The sequence below is a fragment of the Neophocaena asiaeorientalis genome, unplaced genomic scaffold (assembly GCF_003031525.2).
Source record: "Neophocaena asiaeorientalis asiaeorientalis breed wild unplaced genomic scaffold, Neophocaena_asiaeorientalis_V1.1 scaffold251, whole genome shotgun sequence".
NCBI classification, from domain to species: Eukaryota; Metazoa; Chordata; class Mammalia; order Artiodactyla; family Phocoenidae; genus Neophocaena; species Neophocaena asiaeorientalis.
In genome coordinates, this window is record NW_020173377.1 from 1859641 (window position 1) to 1876069 (window position 16429).

The window sequence follows — 16429 nt, forward strand, 5'->3', positions numbered from 1 at the left end:
TGACTACCAGCCCAATGCTCACGTTTTTGGGGGGGGAGTGGAGGGGAGAGGGGTGCAGACTGGGCTGAACTCTGACTGCTGCAAGGCTGGTGACCCCTTTTCCCTAAGACCTTGAACGTGAAAGTGAGTTGAAAATCAGATTCCTTATTTCACAAACTTGCTTAGATCTGATGAAAACACCCACACAACTCAACACAATGGTCTTTTTTTTTTTTTTTTTTTTTTTTTTAAAAAAAAAGATTTTTTTGTCAAAACAAAGGTCTGCTGGTGATGCTTCACAGTGAAACCTCCATTATCACTGGGAACGTCACTTGGAAAACATTCTTAAGGAATGAGTCTCTTTCTCATAGGCTCAATTTCAGGATTCTCAAAACTCAATGTTCTGTTTAGAAGTTTCCATGATGAGGCCTATTGTTTCTGAGGTCGCCATTCTGCCTTCGGATAGACTCTGCTCCAGTCATAGGTTGTGGCTGTCTTTGTTCTTGGTCAGAACCTGCAAGTAGACTTCATGAAGCGTACTGAGGAAGCTGGAATCATTCTGGAAGAGATGGTAATGTCACATTCACCTCACTAGAGCTTACTTTCTTGATAACTGCTTAGGAAGAAGCTGTATACATGATTTGTATAACTAATTACCCAAAGAATCCCACCACCCAGAGATAACCATTAATATTTTGGAATTCACTCAGATCTTTTTCCACCTGGAGCATATGCCCAAGAAGAGAGAAACACTGGTTCTGGCTAGTCTTGAATTTTCTTTATGAGCTGATTTTCTAAGAAGTCATACAATTTTTTTATTTTTAAAGAATGAAATTCAAAGACGAAATTGATATCCTACATACCTTAATTAGATGTATTAATGTATCCTGGAGCTGAGACTTGCTGAGGATAATGGAAGGCTTTCTCTGATTTTCTGATGTTCCAACAGTGAGAGGAGAAGGGGAGCTTGCTTTCCTCTCAAGGTCTGAGGACCTTGTAACTGTCTGCTGGAAAACACTTGGGGACAGCAGGACTGAGGACACTGCTGAAGTTGTTGCAGGAACCAGTGGGGGGCCTGCCACCTGCAGGGGAACAATGGTCATTTTGCACCGAAGTGTGGAAGTCAGCAGCCACGTGGAGTAGTGGACGCCTGATAACAAGCATAAGCAGCAGGAGACTGGAGCCCAGAGTCCAGTGCTCACTATCTGGGGTTCAGATAAACATTCAGGAGCAGCATCTGGGCATTTTACGTCTGGTTAGGAAGCTTGTTAGCTGAAGGATAAAGAGTCCATTTACATGAGAAGGATGCCCTAGAGTTGTTATGAGAAGCCAGGCCCGATCATCACAGAAGGGGGACCTGATAAATAACAGCAGGGTATGCACAGTAAGAACAGTCCTGTGATACATCAAACATGTAAAGTTTTTCCATGAGGGGCACAGAAATGACTGGAAGAGGGTGTGAATGAACTTCCTGAGGTGATGGAAATGTTACATACCTTGGCTGGGTCATTACCCAAGGGATATATGTATGTTAAAACTCAATTAAAAAATCTGCATGTTATTATATATAAGTTTTATTCCAATAAAAAGAGAATTAAAAAAACCCAGTTATATGAAGCATTAGTTTCTTTCTTTTAAAAAATATTTATTTATTTGGCTGTACTGGGTCTTATTTGGGGCATGCGGGATCTTTTAGTTGTGGCAGGTGGGATCTAGTTTCCTGACCAGGGATCAAACCTGGGCCCCCCTGCATTGGGAGTGCGGAGTCTTAGCCACCGGACCACCATGGAAACCCTGAGCCTTAGTTTCTTTGGTGGTGTTCAACGTATTTATTATACCATTACAGGTATCAAAGATATATATATATTTTTTTTGCGGTACGCGGGCCTCTCACTGTTGTGGCCTCTCCCGTTGCGGAGCACAGGCTCCGGACGCACAGGCTCAGTGGTCATGGCTCATGGGCCCAGCCGCTCCGCGGCATGTGGGATCCTCCCAGACCAGGGCACGAACCCGTGTCCCCTGCATCGGCAGGCGGACTCTCAACCACTGCGCCACCAGGGAAGCCCCCAAAGATACATTTTTAAAAACATAAATCTAATACCTATCTCCTTTCATTTAGATGTACTTCTGGGCTAATAACGGCTAACCATTAGAATACACAAAAGAGTAATAATTAGTATTTTAAATAATTCTCACATTTTGATACAATCAACAGAGAGCTATATATTTTTTTCCTCCTATCTGTCACCCTCCTCATTTACAAATAGCCAAGAGCTTGCCATAGTTTTGAGAATGTGGTTTCTGGGTTCTGAGCCATTTGGTTTGTTTTTTTGGTGCAACACCAGGCTGAGAGCTTCCGCCAATCACCATGCAGCAGGACAAGCTACAGAAAAGACCCGTTAACAAGACCAGTCAGAAGCTGGCTATACTTTAAATTCTGAGACTTGAGGAGCGGTGTAAAGGCTCAAAGGCAAAAGGAATGTAAAAGTTTAAGAACTGAAAAAAATTAGTGTGCATGTCAAGGCTGGTAGGTGATGGAGGATGAGGGCAACTTTTAAAAAATGAGGCAGGGGAGACACAGCAAGACCCAGAGCACACAGGCCTGGGAGGCTTTGTCGTCAGAGCAACGGGAAGCCAATGAGAGCATCGTAGTGATGCTGCCCTCTGTTTACTGAGACACCACAGCTCTTCCAGGGCAAAGACAATCTCCTACACATAGGGACCAGGCTGACTTGCTCTCAGCAGTCGCCCATTCACAAACACTGAGTGAGTGCCCCTGCTGTGGTCCACCCTGCCCTCCCATACACACAGTCAGGGAAGACATCACTGCAGACAGATGCCTTGAGGCCTACAGAAGCCACAGCAATGAACTCTGCCTAGGGGAGCAGGAGGGGGCATCTAAGATGGGCCTAGGCTTGAAAGCTAAAACTTTTCACTCAAGTGACAGTGTTTTACTTCACACTCAGCAGAAGAACTTAAACATACTGTGCTCTTCAGAAAAAGGGAATCCTTACCGGGATGGCACTGGATAACATCAGAGGCTGGGCAAAAACTTCAGGATCCTGGTTTTGCTGCATAGACTGCAACGTTTACAAAGAAAAGATGAACAGGTGTAGCAAGTTTCAATTAAGATTTCTTAGTTACTGTGGAAAAATCCAGGTTAGCAGCAGTAAGGAATAGTTCAGACATGATCTGGTTCCTAGACTCCTGAGGGGAGAGGCTGACCAGAACTTGTGACGATGCAGGGTGAGAGCTCTGGGACAGTACCCGACCCCCTTCAGTTCCACCCGAGAACAGGGGTGCGTGCAAAGCCTTGAAAGTGTCTCTAAGGAAAAAGCTGAAACCTGTGTCTCTTATAAGAGCTGGGACAGCCCAAGCCTATTTTTGCTGTTGAGGCTGTAGAGATGCAAGATCCTGGCAGTGTGATACCTCCTGATAAGGTGATTTAAACTTTGGACAGGTGGCACTAAATAGTCTTCATACAGAGTCACAATTCCACATGTTAAATTTTATCCCCATTCACTGGGAGACAAAAAACCTCCTGTGCAGAGCAAATATATTGGAACTCAATAAAGCCCAAGGTCCTAAAATTCAATACTGCCACATAAATGAAAATGTACATGTTTATAAGCTTCCTTTGCAAGGAGGCATGCTGGAGAGCAGGGTGCCATCCCAGAGGGCAAAATCTGGAGGGGGTGGCATTCACCACTGCTGGTTGTACTTCCAGAACAACAGGAACAGTGGCAGCAGACACACTGCAGGGGTGTGATACCTAACTGTTAAACAGAACATTTTCTCCCCTCCTTATACTGCAGATAGAAACGGCAAAAAATGACAATTTAATGATGTAACCGGGACACTAGGTTTCCTCATTTTCTGTACAGAATTTCAATGGAATGGAAAAAATACTCCATTAACTAAGAAATAATATTCAATTATTATGATGGGCTCTTCTATATAATATTATTTGGTAAAATGTTAAGAGTTGGGGATTATAATTATTAAAGGGCATGAGACTAAAACCCTGAAAGGTTCTACCCCCTTTCAGTTCTGTGACCTTGCACAAGTCACTTCCAACTCTGACCTGACTTCCTCATTTGTAAACTCACCGACCTTATAAATTGAGGGACAAGCCTCTTCTTCACCCCCACACCCACTTCACCACTAAGTCCCACTGACCCTGCTTCTTAAAAAATCCACGGGTCCACACTCCCCAGTGCAGGCCCCCACCAGCTCAAGCCTGGGTGACTGCCCCAGCCTCCTTCCTGATGGGTCATTCTACTTCCATCTTCTCCTTTCCCGGCAAGCCACCCTTGGCTCAAAGCACTTAAAAGACTCCCCAGGGCCCTTAGAACAAACCTCTAACTCCTTGACACAATTTACAAAGTTTTGCTCATCAACAAATACCTGCTCCCCTACATTTCTTCCCATGTAGATCCAGCCACAGTGCAAGTTCAGCAAATGCCCTCTCATGTCCAGGCCTCTGTACGTGCTATTTTCCTTGCTTCCACATACTCTTCCTACCTCTAGAAGAGGTCTGGCTAACCTCTACTGAGTCTTCAGATCTCAGCTGAACATCAGTTTCCTGAGGAAACTTTATTTGACCCCAGACCTCCAAATCTGGGATGGTCTGATGGCAGCCCTAACGCTCCTGGCACAAGGCAGGCACTCAGTGAGAGGTACTGAGGGAGCCAGGGATGGAACAAAGATTGGGATAATCTGGATCCATGGTCCCGAGTCAAATAAGAACTTCTGGAACTGTTAGGCAAAAATAAACAAAAAACCCTAAAATGTACACCCGAGAAGGAAAATACAAATACTGTTTCTTAGTTTTTATCAGTTGAAATAACTTTGGGAAGTGAATTGAGTTACACCACCAGTTACCAATGGTCTGGCTGATCACTGCAGGGCTTCTCTCTCCTTTCTTCTAGCTCCTGACACACTCAACAGCTGTCTCTTTAAACAACTGTCTCCTGTCAATTAAAATCCAGGTCTTTGCAGTTTCATCCCATCCAGATACAGCCACCCACCCTCCTGCCAGTACCTGAAGGGGAGCAAGCACCATGTTGCTCAGGGAGGCTGAGGCTCTCGCTGCTGCTGTCTTCGTGGGAGGCTCTATGAAGCTCTCAGGCGTGGCCAGCTGGCCAGCTGCTGCAGAAAAGCTGGGTGCTACTGCACCTTTCCCAAGTGACTGTGTCTGTATTTGGTCATGCTGTGGGGTCAACCTGAGTTTCTGGAGAAGATCAACGCTTGGGAGGGATGTACTGGCTGTGTTTGTCACACTCAGCGGGGCCCTGAATGGGCTCTGGCTGGCAGTCAGACTGGTGTGGCTCAGCTCAGGGACTGGCTGACTCAGAAGTGGAGACCTCTGTCTAGGTGTGGTCTTCACTGCTTGCATCATGGTGGTGTTTCGGGGTAGGCTTGGGGGAGCCTGTCCAGTAGAAGCTTCTGCTGGTAGAGTAGGACTAAGCACAGGGTGCAACGGGATCGTATAGCTTGGGGCCTGCTTTTCGCTGGACTGTGTGATGGAGGCAGGAGTGATTAGCACCGGGGTGGTGACTTCAGGCTGGACTGAGTGGTGGGCAGCAGGATGGACACCCAGGTTTTCCGACTGAGGGGCCCCTCCTGGCTCAAAGGAAAATGGTAGGAACGAGCTGGGCTCTTTCTGGGAGGCATCTCCTGGCAGCTTCTCCACTTCTTCTGAATCCAGACCCAAAACTGTTGGCTGTTCCTTTGGCAAAGAGGTTCCAAATAATTCTTCCACTGTCAGATGTTTGTGTCCAGACGGAGCAGACTGAAAAACAAATCAAACCACCCAATGAAAGAAATCTCTTGCAAACAAGCGCATCTAAACTTCCTTTCCATCAACCAGAACAGTTTGCAGAAGCAAGGTTGGGTGGAGTCTGAAAATAGGAAATGGAACAAACTGAAGATGTCCTCAGGATTAAGGCCTAGGTACATCTATCTGGTCTCCCAAGGTGGTGGACAGAAATCTGCATTAGTAGTAAAATTCCAATTTTCCGGACTCTAGGTGGTAGCTTAGAATTCACCTTTTTTTTTGTTGGCAAACAGATATAAGGTGAAGGGGCAATTACTTTACTTCAAAGTTAATTGTGCCTAATTGCCCTATGTCAGTCACACATGGTAGGGAAATTACACTCAAGAGGACAGAGGGACCAAATGCTGATCAAGCAATCATACCTTTATTTTCATGACTTTTGACTAAAAGGTAGGCACTGCACCTTGAGGACTAGGCCTCAAATACCAGAAAATAAAATTAACTATTAAAGAAAATTAAAGTATAGCTGATACAACATTATATTAATTACAGGTGTACAACATAGTGATTCAATATTTTTATAGATCGTACTTCATTTAAAGTTATTATAAAATATTGGTTATGTCCTCTGTGCTGTACAATATATCCTTATAGCTTATTTATTTTATACATAGTAGTTTGTACCTCTTAATCCCCTACCGTGATCTTGCCCCTGCAATTTAACCATTTTTTAAATAGCTAGCCATTCCTCCTTCCTACTCCCGAATCACAGAATCCTTAAGAAAAAGCGAAGCATTTAAGCCTGAACACGTTACATTTACATATAGTTTAGTGATCTGGTTTATTGATGCCACTGCAACGACTCAAAGGAGAAATATTCGTGCCTCCCACTTGTGAGCTTTCCTGCCCCTTCCCTTCAAGGAGTATTGCTGAATTCATTTAACCTTCATTTGCTGAGTATGCACGGGGTGGCAGGTTCTGCTCTGACCTGGGCCCAAAGGACATACCAGGAAGTAATGAAAAAGAGTCCTACCCTGACAGAGCTTACATTCTCATGGGAGACAAAGTACTCTGAGAACACAAGCAGCCTCAACTTATGGTTTTATCCCTAAAGTGTATGGACTTCTTAGTTGTTTACATATATGTTTACATGAAAAAAAATTCACTGAAAACACATGATTTTCAGGGCCCCAGAAAGTCTATAAAGGCCTTAAAGTACACTGCATCTGAAATACAATGATGATAACACTATGGTATGATCCCATTTTTACAGGAAAACAAGCTCAGTTTTCCCCCAATGTTTGCTGCGTCCATTTGACAAATAATTAATGGTGTTAACCAGGTGCCAGGGGCATTGGGCTGTGAAGGGTGGGGAGAAGAAGAGAGAGGGAGCTTCTGGGCAGCAGGCTCTTAAGGGAAGGGGATTAGGGATCCCCTCTGTTGAGAGACAACAGGGAAGGGAGGACTGAGGATGCAGGGGAGCTTACACACGAGGGACAGAAAAAGTTTCAGGGGCGCCGCTGTGCACTTTCTCCCTGGTGTGAGGGCAGAAGCACCTGCTGGGTGAGACAGAGGTGGCCGGGAGAGCGTAGGTGGTGCGGAATAGCTGTTGTGGAGGAAGAGGCAGAAGCCTCCTCCAGTTGTAAAAAATTACAACTTCGTACCAAATTCATTATACCTTAGAAAATAGTCAATGAAGAGAATTCTATTAATATTAAAGCTAACATAATGTATCTTGGCAAGTTAATGTGACGAGAGGCTTTGTTTAGGTGAAGGAACTCTCACATGGCACATTCAGGCCCCCGCTAACAATGCTGTAGTGAGACTAGTAAGACTGTCTTGTCACAACACTTTCTAGCACTTCAAGGGATTTTCCAGATTCAGTCTCACTCTAAATACTAGGCAGCACTAACACCTCATCATAAACTGTGGATGTGAAGAACTGCAAAAGACTTTATATGGTTTAATATCCTTACATTTTTACTTCTGGAAAACTGCAGAGCTTAGGGTCTGAAATAACAAGTACCTAGGTTCAAGTCCCAGCTGTTAACTCGTAAAATTACAGCATTTCTATGTAGTGCGCTCATTTGAAAACTGAGGGCAACTGTGGCTAATTGCCTCACAGAGCTGTTGTAAAAATTAAGTTCTCGATATAATGTCTGGTGCCCAACAAGCATTCAATAATTGGGAGTTGGCTATTATCATCATTATATGAACCCAGATACAGTCTTTTTTTTTTTTTTGCTGCAAAAAGCTTTATTGTTTCCATTTGGTCCAAGGCTTGGGAGAGGGGGTCCAGGGTGGTTAAAAAGCTGCCTAGTGGCTGCAGAGACGGGCTTCAGGCAGAAGCCCTGACACCAGACGGGCTCCTCAAAGGCCACTGGGCTCTGGAGGCTCTTAATCATGCTTGAGGGTGAGCCTTTCGAAGAGATACTCGCCCAGCCCAGCCTGGGGACCAAAGAGCTCGTGGAGGTTGGTCAGGCGGTGACTCATCTTCTTCATGAGTTTCACCTCCTTATCTAGGAAGTGGCTCTCCAGGAAGTCACAGAGGTGGGGGTCTGGGTGGGCAGAACCCAGGGCATGCAGATCCAAAAGGCCTCGTTCAGGTTCTTCTCCATGAGAATGGCAGCTTCCAAAGTGTCCTGGGTTTGTACCCCACTCATCTTGAGATGGCTTCTGCATGTCCTCGAAGAGGGCACGGCTGCCACACTGGTTTTGCATTTTCAAGAGATGCTGGGCGCCCTTGCACTTCTTCCCCACCAATTCACAGAAAAAGTGGCCCATGTCCTCCAGAGCCACGTTGTCGTGGTTGAAATAGAAGCCCGGAGAGGAGGTAGGTGTAGGAGGCCCGCAGATGCATGCTGACCAGGCAGCTGATGGCAGCCTCCACCTTGGTGGAATAATTCTGACGAATCTGGGAGCTCAGGGTTGATCGGTAATAAGGAGTTATGCTCAAAAAATGGTGTTAGCTGGTCCTGGTGGCCAAGGATAGCTGAGTGGCTGATTCTGAAGGTTGCGACTGGAAAAAAGGTTGGAGGGTGGTCGGAGGCTGGAGCAAGAGGCGTCCCTGGGTCTCTTCCGTCCAAACACTGCTGAAGCAAGAGACAGATCTGCGGGACTGGTGAGCACATTGCCCCACATATACTCTTAACAGCAATTATGATAAATCTGTGTGTGGATATGTTTTAAAGAATATCAAATAATATGTGGGGATATTAAAAATCTATTAAATCCTTTTAGAATATCATCCCCTATAATGCAAAATAATAACAACAAAACCACTTGATGGGATATGGAGGCTGTGCTATTATAAATCACCCCATTGTTCCCTGAGGCAAGGAGTCATTAAAGACACAGCTGTTTGTTCAGAATTCACTGGTAATGTTTCAAATCCATTCAAAGTAATCCGAAATAGACAATGAATTCTGATATGGGACAGATGTCTCTTTCTCTCTGTCCAGACCACATAACTGTAGTAGAATGCATAGGTTCCAACCCCAGGCTGAATACTGTGATCTACTCACTTTTGGATCCCTGGCATCATAAATGTCTGCTGATGAGCAGAGAGACAATTCCTTCCCCCTTCCCATTTCTAAAAGTTATGGTAAAATATACATAACAAAAGTTACCAATTTAACCATATTTAACCATATTTATACCTAAGTGTAAAATTCACTGGCATTCAGAATATTCACAATACTGTCGATTTACACAAGTTTTTCATCAACCCTAATAGAAACTCTGTACCTATTAAACAACTCCCTATCTTCTCTCCCGGTCACCCCCAATGCCCCACCCACAGACCCCGGTAATCTCTATTCTACTTTCTGTATCTATAAATTTGCCTACTCTACCTACCTTGTTTAAGTGTAATCATACAATATTTGTCATTTTGTGACTGACTTAATTTCACCTAGCATGTTTTCAAGGTTCATCCATGTTGTAGCAGGTATCAGAATTTCATTCCTTTTTATTTTTATTTTTTTGGCTGCGCCTCGTGGCTTGCGGGATCTTAGTTCCCCAACGAGGGATCAAACCTGTGCCCTCTGCACTGGAAGCGCAGAATCCTAACCACTGGACCACCAGGGTATTCCCAGAGTATCATTCCTTTTAAAGGCTGAATAACACTCCATTGTATGTATATACCACATTTCGTTTATCCATTCATCTGATGATCGACAATTTGTTTCCACCTCTTGGCTGTTATGAATAATGCTTCATAGAACATTAGTGTAAAAGTGTCTGTTTTAGTCCTTGTTTTCAATTCTCTCAGGTACATATCCAGGAACAGAACTGCTGCATCATATGGCAATTCCACATTTTAACTTTTTGAGGAACCGCCAAACTGTTCTCCAGGGCTGCTGTACCATTTTACATTACCATAACACTTGGCCTTTTGTGTATGTTATTTGGAGAAGTTTCTATTCAGCCCTTTGCCCATTTAAAAAATTTATTTATTTATTTACTATTTTTTGGCTGCATCATGCAGCATGCAGGATCTTAGTTACCAGACCAGGGACTGAACCCATGCCCACTGCAGTGGAAGCTCGGAGTCTTAACCACTGGACTGCCAGGGAAGTCACCCCTTTGCCCATTTTTGAGTTGTGTTAATTCCTTTTTCACACATCATGTTTAGAACAAAATGGTGAAGACTGCTTGGCAAAAGAAGTGCTGGAAAACTACACTAATTCTTATTCATTAATGCAAATTATGTAGTTTTTTTTTTGCCATGCCACACGGCATGCAGGATCTTAGTACCCCAACCAGGGATTGAACCTGTGCCCCCTGCAGTGGAAGCACGGAGTCCTAACCACTGGACTGCCAGGGAATTCCCAATTACGTAGATCTTAACCACCATATTCTTTTATATATGTGTGTGTGTATATATATATATATATATATATATAAACACGCGCAAACCAACATTTAGACATAACTACTTTAAAAAACACAGACCACATTGGGACTATCTTGCAGAAACTTAAGAGTCTTTTCCAGGGAAGAATACTATTTTATGTTATAATAAAAGGAGCAATCAAACAATAGGACATGGAGACGCCTCACCATGAAATACACCTTAGGCTTCATAAATGACACGATCCAGGTAGCAATTTTTACCTATCTAGTGGAACACAAATCAACTTTTGAACAACTAACATTACCCACATTTACATGTGAAATGTTTCTACACTTACACTTAAAAACTGGTATCTCTAGGGACTTTCCTGGTGGTCCAGTGGTTAAGAACCTGCCTTCTGATGCAGAGGACATGGGCTTGATCCCTGGTCAGGGAACTAAGATCCCACATGCTGCAGGGCAACTTAGCCCACGGGCCGCAACTGAGTCTGCACGCCGCAAGGGAAGATGCCGCATGCCACAGCTAAGACCCGACAGAGCCAAATAAATAAATAAATATTAAAAAAAAAAAATCACCTTCCAAGATGATTAGAATGGTGAATGTCTTATGGGGCTTGATGATAATGTTTATTTCAGTATAGAAAAACAGGGCTTACTTTGAAGTATAAATTTAATAAATATTTACTGAATTAATATATACATCTAAGACTGTTGAAAAAAACTGGTATTTTTTTTAAAGTCTCTCTAAATCCTCCATTTAAAAAAAATATATATATTTATTTATTTTCTTTCTTTCTTTCTTTTGGCTGCGTTAGGTCTTAGTTGCTGCACACAGGATCTTTGTTGAGGCATGCGGGATCTTTCGTTGCAGCACGTGGGCTTCCCTCTAGTTGTGGTGTGCAGGCTGCAGAGCTTGTGGGCTCTGTAGTTGTGGCGCAAGGGCGGGCTCTAGCGTTGAGGCACGAGAGCTTGGTAGCCCCACAGATCTTAGTTGGAATCTTAGTTCCCTGACCAGGGATCGAACCTGAGTCCCCTGCATTGGAAAGTGGATTCTTTACCACTGGACCACCAGGGAAGTCCCCCAAACTGGTATTTCTAATGGTATGAAATCTACTTCATATTAAAAAATGGGACTTCCCCGGTGGTCCAGTGGGTAAGACTCTACACTCCCAATGCAGAGTGCCCGGGTCTGATCCCTGGTCGGGGAACTAAATCCTGCATGCATGCTGCAACTAAGAGTTCGAATGCCGCAACTAAGGAGTCTGCATGCTGCAACTAAAAGATCCCGCATGCCTCAATGAAGATCCTTCATGCCGCAATTAAGACCTGGCACAGCCTAAATAAATATAAATAAGTAAATAAATAATGAAACCATATGGTAGAATGCTGAACTCTGACGGCAAAAGCAGCAGAAAGTTTCCAATTTCTCCATGCTGCCTCCCTGCAGCTTCTGCCAGGCCAGAGACAGATTCTCAGACTTTCTCTGGAATAGGGTGTGTGGTAAAGCTTTAGGGTTTCAGAGGTATCTCACATGAGGCAGAATAAATGAGGTTACGAGAGCAATAAGAGTTATCATAGACAGAACGCTCATTACACATGAGGCCCTGTGCTACACACTTTACACGCATTACTCTATTAATCGGTGAGGGCAGTGTACTATCATTATTGCCATTTTATAGATGATGACCAAGTTACAACAACAGAACCAGACTCCAACCTAGTTCTAACAAGACAGTCCATGTTCTTAACCATTATGCCACCATCCTGAGATGTCCATCAAGCAGATGATAGATTACCTACTCAACTGAATGGTGATATGATCCTCTGGGGAACAGAGGTGCAGCTAAGACCTGAATATCTAAGAGGTGGATACAAGTCAAAAGGTACCAACTTTTGGACATATGTAACTGGCTGAATCAGTCGCAAGAGGCTGAGTAGGCAGAGCATGCGTCTCCACACAAACTCCCCAAAGCTTTATAGTCTCTGAGTTGGACAGGACCCTCTCTACACTTCTCTGCCTCGGACAAGAAAAACTGGCTGCATTCCTCTAGTAGCTGGGCTTATTTATTCATGGATTCATCTTCCATCATCCATAGAAAAGGTGAAATTTTATTCTTTACTCATCTTTAAAGACTGGATTCTGAGTTCTGTAATGCCTCACTTAAATCAAGTTTTAGTCTGACCATGCCCCTGGGAAATGGAATTCAATGAGTGACACCATGTATGGTACTCAAAAAAAATTCTAATAAACTGTATCAGGGGACTTCCCTGGTGGTCCAGTGGCTAAGACTCTGAGCTCCCTATGCAGGGCGCCCGGGTTCGATCCCTGGTCAGGGAACTAGATGCTACATGCCGCAACTAAACATCTCGCTTGCCACAACTAAACGATCACACGGGCTGCAACGAAGATCCTGCATGCTGCAGTGAAGATCCCGCGTGCCACAATGAAGACCCGGCACAGCCAAATAAATAAATAAATATTAAAAAACCCCCAAGAAACAAAACAACAACAAAACTGTATCAGGTTTTCCATTGTTCCTTCCTCACCCCATAGCTCTTGCTGTTTAGAGAACTTCATATTTCTGTTTGGATTTATTGTGTCCGTGTCAGATTTCCTACCTGATAGTGCCCTGGGCACACTAGAAGATACGATTATTGTTAACCACAGGAACCAAAAAAACAATACAAAACAAACTAGAGAAATAGTCCCAAGGGAATTTTAATAAGTAAATTATGAAACTGAAATAAAATTTAATACTAGTAAGGCTCGACAGCATTACTTGCTCCTCAGCACTAGATGGCAGTGTTACTAAACCAACATACAATCTGCATGCAGGGCCGATTATGGATTTTAGCTAATTGTAGACATGGCTCTGACAATATCCAGATCTCAATATTTTACAAAATGCTGTCACTTTGGCTATAAAATGGAGTTTCTGGGGGTCCATTTCTTCATTTGGATCTCACAGTAAGTCTGTGAGTTAGGCACTGCAAGAATCCTTAATCCCATGATTCAGAAGGAAAGGGGAAGTGACTGGCCCACTGGCTGATAAACCAGACCAGAAGGAATCTGCTCCTTCCCTTGCTGCCTCTCTTAACATATATTTTTTAAAAATTAAGTTTTATATAGCACTGCTTTTTTCTTTGATTTTTTAAAAACACAGCATTGCTTCTAATATATGTTTGACCTTTAGGATCCTAAGTCCAAATACAGTAAAAATGGAGCAAAGGAATGTGGTATACAAAATGTGGTTTAAATTAATTACCATCTACATACCTAAAAACTTTATAGACACATCGCTGACGGGAATGTAAAATGGTACAGCCTCTCTGGAAAACAGTATGGCAGGGCAGTTTCCTATTCAACTAAAACATGCAATTACCAAATTACCCAACATTTGCACTCTTGGGCATTTATCCCAGAGTAAAGGGAATTTATGTACAAAAACCTATATACAAATGTTCATGGAAACTTTATTCATAATAGTCCCAAACTGAAAACAACTCAGATGTCCTTTAACAGGTTAATGGTTAAAAATGTTAATTCCACTCAGCAATGACAGGGAACTATTGATATACATAACAATTTCAATGAATCTCCAGGAGTTATGCTGAGTGAAGAAACATAATCCCCAAAGGTTATATATTATATGATTCCATTTATAGAAAATTCTTGAAATGACAACATTACAGACCTGGAGACAGATTAGTCACTGCCAGGGGTTAGGGATGCCAGAAGAAGGCTGGGAGGGTGTGACATGTAAGTTAGTGCGATAACAAAAGGGCAACACAGAGGATTCTTGTGGTGATGGAAGTCTTCTGTATCTTGACTGTGGTGGAAGACACACAAAGCTCTACATGAGATAAAATTGCATAGAACTCAATAAACACATGCACATACACACAAATGAATATGAATAAAACTGAGGAAATGTGAAAAGATGGGTATATTGTATCAATATTCTGGTTGTGATATTGTACTGTATTTTACAACCTGTTACAATGGAGTAAATGGGTAAAGGGGACATGGATCTTTCTGTATTATTTCTTACAACTGCATATTAATCTATAATTATCTCAAAATAAAAAGTTTAATTAAAAAACTATGGTTTTCTGGGACTTCCCTGGTGGTCCAGTGGTTAAGACTCTGCTCCCAATGCAGGGGGCCGAGGTTTGATCCCTGGTCAGGGAAGATCCCACATGCCATGGAGCAACAAAGCCCGTGTGCCACAACTACTGAAGCTTGTGCGCCTAGAGCCCATGCCCTGCAACAAGAGAAGCCACCGCAATGAGAAGCCCGTGCACCACAACAAAGACTAGCCCTGCTCGCTGCAACTAGAGAGAGCCCGCACGCAGCAACAAAGACCCAACGCAGCCAAAAAAAATGGTGGTGAGGGACTTCCCTGGTGGCGCAGTGGTTAAGAATCCTCCTGCCAATGCAGGCGACACAGGTTTGATCCCTGGTCTGGGAAGATCCCACATGCCATGGAGCAACTAAGCCCATTCGCAACAACTACTGAAGCCCATGTGCCTAGAGCCCGTGCTCTGCAACAAGAGGAGCCACCGCAAGGAGAAGCCCGTGCACCGCAATGAAGAGTAGCCCCCGCTCATCACAACTAGGGAAAGCCCAAGTGCAGCAACAAAGACCCAACACAGCCAAAAAAAAATAATAATAATAAATGAATAAATTTATTAAAAAAACAAATAAATAAAATAGGGTGGTGAGAGAGGCTCTCACCTTTATGGAAGACACTAGAGATCTGAAGGAAGAAAGGAAGCAAGCTACTTCTAGGAGGGAAGTCTTCCAGGCCAAAGGAACTGTAAGTTTAAAGGCCTGTGCTGAGGCAGGGGCATGTGTGGCACATTTGTGGAAAGGCAGGAAAGCCAATGAGGCTGGGAGCAAGGCAGAAAGGTAGAGGATGAGGCCAGGGTTAGGGGGGCCAGATCAGGTAAGGCCTTGTAAGCCACTGCCATGACCCTGGCTTTTATTTGAGTGAGATGAGATACCACTGGAGGAAGGCCATGATCTAACTTATGTTATACCAGGATTACTTTGGCTGCTGGGTTAAGAATAGGGGAGGGAGTGGCAAGGGCAAATGCTGGGAAACCAGACAAGAGGCTATGGCAAAATCCAGATGCAAGATAGTTTTACATGGACCAGGGGATATGACATGAGAGGATGACATTACATTGCCGCTTGTACATACATACTTTGACAGATGAACAACAAATCAAACTTGTACTGCATTAAAATCCTTACAAAATGTTGACTCTGTTAGGTTACCTTAGGTGAAGTTAGGGCTTTAGCTGTACAAACCTTATCTTGGGACCCGGATGGCGTCTCTTCTAGAGTCTCGGTGCTTCCCAGATTGGAGATCTGAGTACTTGGCTGTAACCCAGGGCTGGAGATATTTGAATTGCCCATCTGATTCTTAAATTAGAAGGAAAAGTATATCAGGTGAAAAGCTTGCTATTCTTTGGCTCACAAAACAGCATTCAAGGTTACTAGAAATATTATTTTAAAAGTCAAGCATAAAATCCCCCCAAATGTTTGCTCTGGACCTACATGTAAATTAACCTGTACAATAAAATTTCTAGAAAGCCGAGCAACTGATTTTAGACAATAGTGTTAGTAACAACTGCTATTTTTATAAGCCCTTTAAGGAAAAGCAAATAGCATTACTTTATCATGTACTCTTTTCCATTTTATTTTTTAAGTTAATATACGGTGAAATTAACTTTTGGAGTGCACAGTTCTATCTGTGTACCTATCGCCACAATCAGGATATAAAACATATTGATCAACCCCCCAAA

The 16429-nt window shown here is 43.3% G+C and overlaps 1 protein-coding gene across 2 annotated transcripts in view; it reads right to left on the reverse strand.

The window, feature by feature from the left end:
• Positions 1–240: 240 nt before the first annotated feature.
• Positions 241–16429, reverse strand: part of DCP1A (decapping mRNA 1A) — a 57234-nt gene continuing 41045 nt past the window's right edge. Inside the window, exons 6-10 of one of the 2 annotated variants that reach the window (XM_024746351.1) lie at positions 15933–16046; positions 5024–5773; positions 2994–3059; positions 843–1061; positions 241–538 (exon numbers count right to left, since the gene is read on the reverse strand). In XM_024746351.1, the coding sequence (XP_024602119.1) occupies positions 458–538; positions 843–1061; positions 2994–3059; positions 5024–5773; positions 15933–16046 (1230 nt within the window). In that variant the 3' untranslated portion in view covers positions 241–457. The remainder of the gene's footprint in view (positions 539–842; positions 1062–2993; positions 3060–5023; positions 5774–15932; positions 16047–16429) is intronic. The other variant, XM_024746352.1, reaches the window with a different exon arrangement.